This window comes from Mus caroli (genome assembly GCF_900094665.2).
Source record: "Mus caroli chromosome 3 unlocalized genomic scaffold, CAROLI_EIJ_v1.1 3_unlocalized, whole genome shotgun sequence".
NCBI classification, from domain to species: Eukaryota; Metazoa; Chordata; class Mammalia; order Rodentia; family Muridae; genus Mus; species Mus caroli.
Genome location: NW_018388435.1, coordinates 77,555 through 83,554, shown reverse-complemented (window position 1 = coordinate 83,554; position 6,000 = coordinate 77,555). Strand labels below are relative to the sequence as shown.

General features: G+C 40.0%; 1 protein-coding gene across 1 annotated transcript in view; it reads left to right on the top strand.

Moving 5' to 3' along the window:
- The first annotated feature begins 1,002 nt into the window (after positions 1-1,002).
- Ankub1 (ankyrin repeat and ubiquitin domain containing 1) overlaps positions 1,003-6,000 on the top strand; it is a 30,792-nt gene continuing 25,794 nt past the window's right edge. The window contains exons 1-2 of the mRNA XM_021154155.2: positions 1,003-1,583; positions 3,402-3,545. Coding sequence (XP_021009814.1) covers positions 1,494-1,583; positions 3,402-3,545 — 234 coding nt within the window. The 5' untranslated portion in view covers positions 1,003-1,493. The remainder of the gene's footprint in view (positions 1,584-3,401; positions 3,546-6,000) is intronic.

Genomic DNA, 6,000 nt, shown 5'->3' with positions numbered 1-6,000 from the left:
CAAATGATTTCTAATGATATTCTGCTATACTCACAGACCGGTGCCTTGTCCAGGTGTCATCAGAGAAGCTTCCTCTGACAACAGATGGGAGCAGGTGCAGAGGCACACAGGCAGATGATACACAAAGAGAGAGTCTAAATTTGAGGTCTCCATTGGGTCCCTCATCTGGGAAATAGGGGAATTCAACAGAAGAGCAGGGGGAAAGATTGTATGAGTCCAAGGGGATGGAGGACAACAGGAGAACATGGCCTACCGAGTCAACTAAGCAGGGCTCCCATGGCTTCACAGAGGCTGAAGTGACCAGCATGAGGCCTGCAAGAGACTGCGCCAGGTCCTCTGTGTATATGTTATGGCCGTTAAGCGTTTTTGTGGGACTCCTAACAGTGGGAGTGGGTGTATCTCTGACTCTCTTGTCTGCTCTTGAGACTCTTGCTCTTATTGGGTTACCTTGTCCAGCCTCGATATGAGAGCTTTTGCCTTTTGCTATTGTATTTTATTTTGTCCTGTTTAGCTGTTGTCTCTTGGAGATCTGGTTGTTGTTGTTGTTCTGAAGAGAAACGCAAGGGGAGTGGACCTGGAGGTCCATTGGAGAAGGTGGGGAGGAGGTGTGAGTGGTGGAGGAAGGGGAAATTGTGGTTGGGATGTATTGTATGAGAGAAGACTATTTTCAGAGAGAGAGAGAGAGAGAGAGAGAGAGAGAGAGAGAGAGAGAGAGAGAGAGAGAATCCCCATTGAGGCCAAGAGGGGTAGAAAGAGATCACAACAGCAAATTGTTCTTAGTAGCACAAAGACTGAAAGAAATATCATTTATATTGTGTTGCTATGAGGCAGATTTTATTATGCAAGAATGGGAAGGGAAAGGCCACTTTCATTTTCCTGGTACAAATGGGTATTGTTCTGTAAACCCATGGCAGGATTGGACACACTGCCAGAGAACAAGTACACAAAGTTGTTATGGAAACTAGAATGCTTCCATGCAGACATTTTACAGAGAATCTTCAGGACCACCTCATTCAACAAAATCAACTTTATTTGCTTTGCTGTACACTGGTGCACCCTACTGAAGCCCTTATTCTGATGGGTTCTTTGATTGGCTTTTCTTGAGTGATAAATTCAAAAGTCAGGGGGTGGCAATTACAACACCAAAGTGTCACTTGTGTGTGGAATCTTTGCTCTATAAGTCACAAGCCTGCTCGCACATGCCTCGGCCATTGTCAAGTGTGCTGGTTTCTGTAATCTGAGAACCAGGTGGCTACTGTGATTGTGTTGAGAGAAACATTTCCTCCAACACAGCCACTGTCTAGGCTGTCCTAGACTGGGATACGGACCTTGGATATGCCTCTTTAATGCTCTTTCAAGTCGCTGTGGAGAATAGACAATGACAGCTGCCTCTGGCCATCAATTTGGACCTCAATCGTGAATTTGGAAATTTTTCCAGCTATTTTTAAAAACAGGGGTTTTGTTTGCCTTGTTTTTGAGAAGATAAGTGCACAATGAGGATTTTCATAGCTTTTGAAGGATCTTTTGAGGCATTCGATGTTGAAGCACATACGTCGGTGGGCGCCATCAAGCAGATGATAAAGGTATGTGTTTGCTCCAGGGACACTAAGATGTGTTTGGGTTCAATTATGCCTTACAGTTGAAGATCTGCATAGGATAGAGATATGATTGGGTACATTTTTAACATGAGGAACAAAGAGGTTTTGGGAAATATCACTATTTGTTTGCAAAGATGTTTTGGGAAATATCACTGTTTGCATACTAGAGTGATAATAATATGTTATATTTGGGGATCTTAGATAACAAACTGAGCTAGTAAATTCTTGATGGAGGGTGGAGAAGCTCACTGTTAAGTTTCACTTCTCTTTAGTGAATTTCATGGGTTGGGCCTGGACCAGATAGCTTACTGCAATTATTCATAAAAGGACAAAAATATAGCACTAACTTTAGCACCTGCAAAGAGTGTGCCAGTTATCTGACAAATGCCTTGTTTTAAGCAAACAGATATGAGGAAGCAAAGGATTTTAGAGACTTAGAAGACATCAATGATCCTGTGGGCTTCCGTTTTATTTGATATTCAGAGAAAACTGGAGCTCAGAGAGGGCACCTTACCCCAGACCACACTGCCAGAAGAAGAAACAGTCATGAAATATTTCATTTAGATATCGTCATTCTCATTCATTAAGGAGTATATCTTTTCTTGCTTTGCTTTGTTTTGTTAAGATGCGGTCTCACTATATAGCTCTGGTGGTAGACCAGCCTGGCCTCAAACTCACAGTGCCTGTCTCTGCCTCATAAGTGCTAGGATGAAGGACATATGTCACCATGCCCAGCTTTATACTTCATTGAGTTTTTCCTGAGGCTTGTTAGTATTTGGTAGATTATTGCAATCTAGATTTTACACAGGAGATAATGCCTAATATATGCCATGGATCTATGTGGAAGTATGATAAGGTCTCTCAGAATGTTGTTAAATGCATAAAATATGTAAGATAAAATAGAACTACTTAAGAGAGAGAGAGAACCATGGAGGGCAAGACGATGCACACTTATAATCCTAGCACTATGGAGACTAAAGATTGGAACCAGTTAAGCTACAGAGTAAAAGACTCTCTCAAAGAAAGCAAGAAAAAAAAGTGAATTGGATTTAAATATAATCTTCAAATAATAAAATCAAATTTATGATACAGTGATATGGGGTATGGGGTTTTATTAACATTAGCTAACAGGTTCTAACAATGCACTTAACAACTAGTATATTTTGAAATTAGTGATAAGTATGCATGATATTCTGAAGTATCTGTAACAACAGTAACATAAAATGAAAGTAAATGTAATTTGCAATTAGCAACAAAGACATAGTAGCTACAGATAATGACTTTATTAAACAGAATTAAAGAGGGTTTTAAAAAATCTCAATTTTACTTAGAGTTAACAAAACTAAAGCTGTAGGGCCTGATGACATAATTTAGTGTTAAGCAATGCCTAGTATTCCAGAGGACCTGGGTTCAATTCCCAACACTCACCTGAGAGCTGCAATTTCAGGCTCCAGTGCTCTCTTCTAACATCCCCAGGTTCCAAGTACACGTGTGGTAGACAGACATATAAACAAAGCACTCGCACACATAAAATGCAAATAATACATTTTAAAAAAATGATGGTGTAAGGTTTTTTTTTTTCCCAGCTAACATCTATTTATAAGCTTATAGAAACAATGGAATCCAAGGTAAGAACACTATCCAAGCTTTCTTCCTTTTGCTCTAAAACAATTATCACACCATATCAGGGAAGAAGGGAGGAAGAAAGGAGAGGAGAGAAAGAAGGAGGAGGGGAGTTTGTACTTCTGGTCTCCTAATAAAGAAACAGCCTGTTTCCATAAGATGTTTTCATTGCTCTTTAAGGATTACTTCCACATTCCTCTTTCTGAAGACAAACAAGGCAGGTGGTATCTTGAGCTGATGTATGCTGGAGCGGCCTTAAGGAACAGCTGGAGTCTGTCGGACGTTGGAATATCTTTCTGTTCGACTCTCAAATGCTTTGTTAAGGTATGATAGAATAATGTTTGCCCAAGATGTCTCACTCATTTGGAGGGAAGTTGTGAATGGTTCAGCTAAGTCATTTCCTAACTGAGAAAAGGCTTTCCATAGGCCGATGTTGTTGATGCATACCTATAATCCCAACACTTGTGAGTCAGAGACAGGACAATCATAAGTTTGAGGGCACCTTAGGCAATATAGCAAGATCCTACCAAGAAGTATATAATAAAGAGGGCTTCCTTTTCTTTTATAATTTTTAGATTTATTTACTTTATTCTATGTGTGTGAGCACAGAAAAGGATGTTGGTGCTAGAGTTACAGGTGATTGTGAGACACCAGATGTGGGTTCTGAGAATCAAACTCAGATCATCTATAAGCAGTACATTCTACTAAACTCCGAGCCATCTTTCTAGCCCTCTAAAGATTTATTTTAATTATAAGTATGCCTGTGCATGCATATGAGAGCAGTTACCAGCAGAGGCCAGAGCCATTGGATTCCCTAAGAGCTAGAGTTGGAGATAGTTGTCAGTTACCTTGCACAAGCACTGAGAACCTAACCTAGGTCATCTACAGGGGTAGTATGCACTCTGAACCATCTCTCTCCAGCCTTCCTTGTCTTGTGGTCTCTCCAGTTTACACATGGTCTTACACAAGCTTCATGCTTGTAAAGGGCAGTAAGATATGCACTATTTCCCCATCCCCTGCAATTCCATCTCTCTTTCTTGCCTCATCCCTTACCATCTGCTCCATCCTGTCATCACAGGACTCACCATAGACCAGAAAGTCTAAGGGTTGGCTCTGAAATACCTATACAGAATAGAGCAGATGAGATCACTTCCTGGGTCTTAAGGATTAGGGGCAGTGGGTGTGAAGAAGAGGAAATTCTAAGTAATAATAAGAATGATGGGCAAGCATCTGTACTGGCTAGTTTTGTGTTAACTTGACATGAGGTAGAATTATCTAAAAAGAGGGATCCTCAAAGAGAAAATGACCCTATCAGACTAACCAGAAAATGGCCACAAGTCACACCTTGCACAGGTTTAAAAAGGTAATGCCACAGAGCCACCATATTTCCCATCAGGTCCAAGCAGGGACAAGCATCGATCCTGATGTATTTCCTGCTTTTGTGCCTCCCACCCACATCCAATCAAAGCCAAGAGTACATCCTGCTATGTTTCCTGCTCACATACCTCCTACCCACATGTGATCAAGCACATCTGGTGCAGTGCAAATAGGCCAAACAAACTTGCTTAGGGAAGGGGAAGCATAAATAGCCTCCAGCATTTAACTTTGATTCTCACAGCATATGGCTCCCAGTTCCCTCCCTAAAGCCAGTTTATACTGATAGTTTCCTAAGTACTGCCAATAAAACATCATCCATCTGAGTGCTGCAAGCTCTGCAGTGAACTCTAACCTTTCTATGGGGTCCAAAATTACAAAGCAAGGAATACACTTTAATGGCAAAACAGTTTCTTTGAGAGAATCAAGACAGAGTGTGGCCATCATTGGCATGCTGACCACCACAGGGTTCACCAGGAACTCACACTTTATGGCAGATTTTACTCTTCATCATTCTGCCCATGGGAGTCACATCTAGAGTTTGTTATCACAGACTTTAAGAAGGAAAGTGGTGTCTTTAATCTAAAGAAAAAGAATTACTTAACTGTTAGTTCCTATTTCAATTAGATGGTTAAACAGGCTATTTCTAAAAGCCACAGTATTTACTATTTGTATATGATAGCATCTGAAAATAAATTTACAATAATGAAAACCCTCCAATTGAAAAAAAAAAAAAAAGATCCCATGCCCTAAAGGATGAGGGCATGCATTGGATCTATCTCAGGTAACCATTGGCTGCTTTGCAATCACATTATTGCTTTATTGCATAACTATATACATACAAATGTAAGTAATGTCCTCGTTCTGTACCATTTAATTATGTTGCTGTGTGCAAGTTAGTTCTGCCTTCTGAGAATCTAGGGAAGCCTTTTAACGTTCTTTAGCATTAAGTCAGAAATATGATAAAAGCCGGAATCTCTTGCTGAATTCAAAAGCTTACCAAATAAGTAGCTGTAAAAAAATAAATAAATAAAAAAAACATGTCCAAGTAGGGGGGACAGAGGCAGGTGGCTCTCTATAAATTCAAGGACAGCCTGGTTTACAGACCAAGTTCCAGGGCAGCCAGGATTACACAAAGAAACACCATCTTGACAAAGAAACACCAAACAAACAAACAAGCAAACACAAAACCACAAAACAAAAAGAAGTACAAGTAGATATATGCCATGAAATTAAACCAGGATAGCTGCTTCTTGTTGTGCTTATATTTTTGTGTAGTTTATGAAATATTGTTTATGTGATAAAGAGATGTTCTATAAATATTTAGGTGATGTACTGTTAAATATATTTTAAGATAGTCTATTTCCCAGTATTTGTGCACATGAAAGCATCAAGGGCCAAGTAA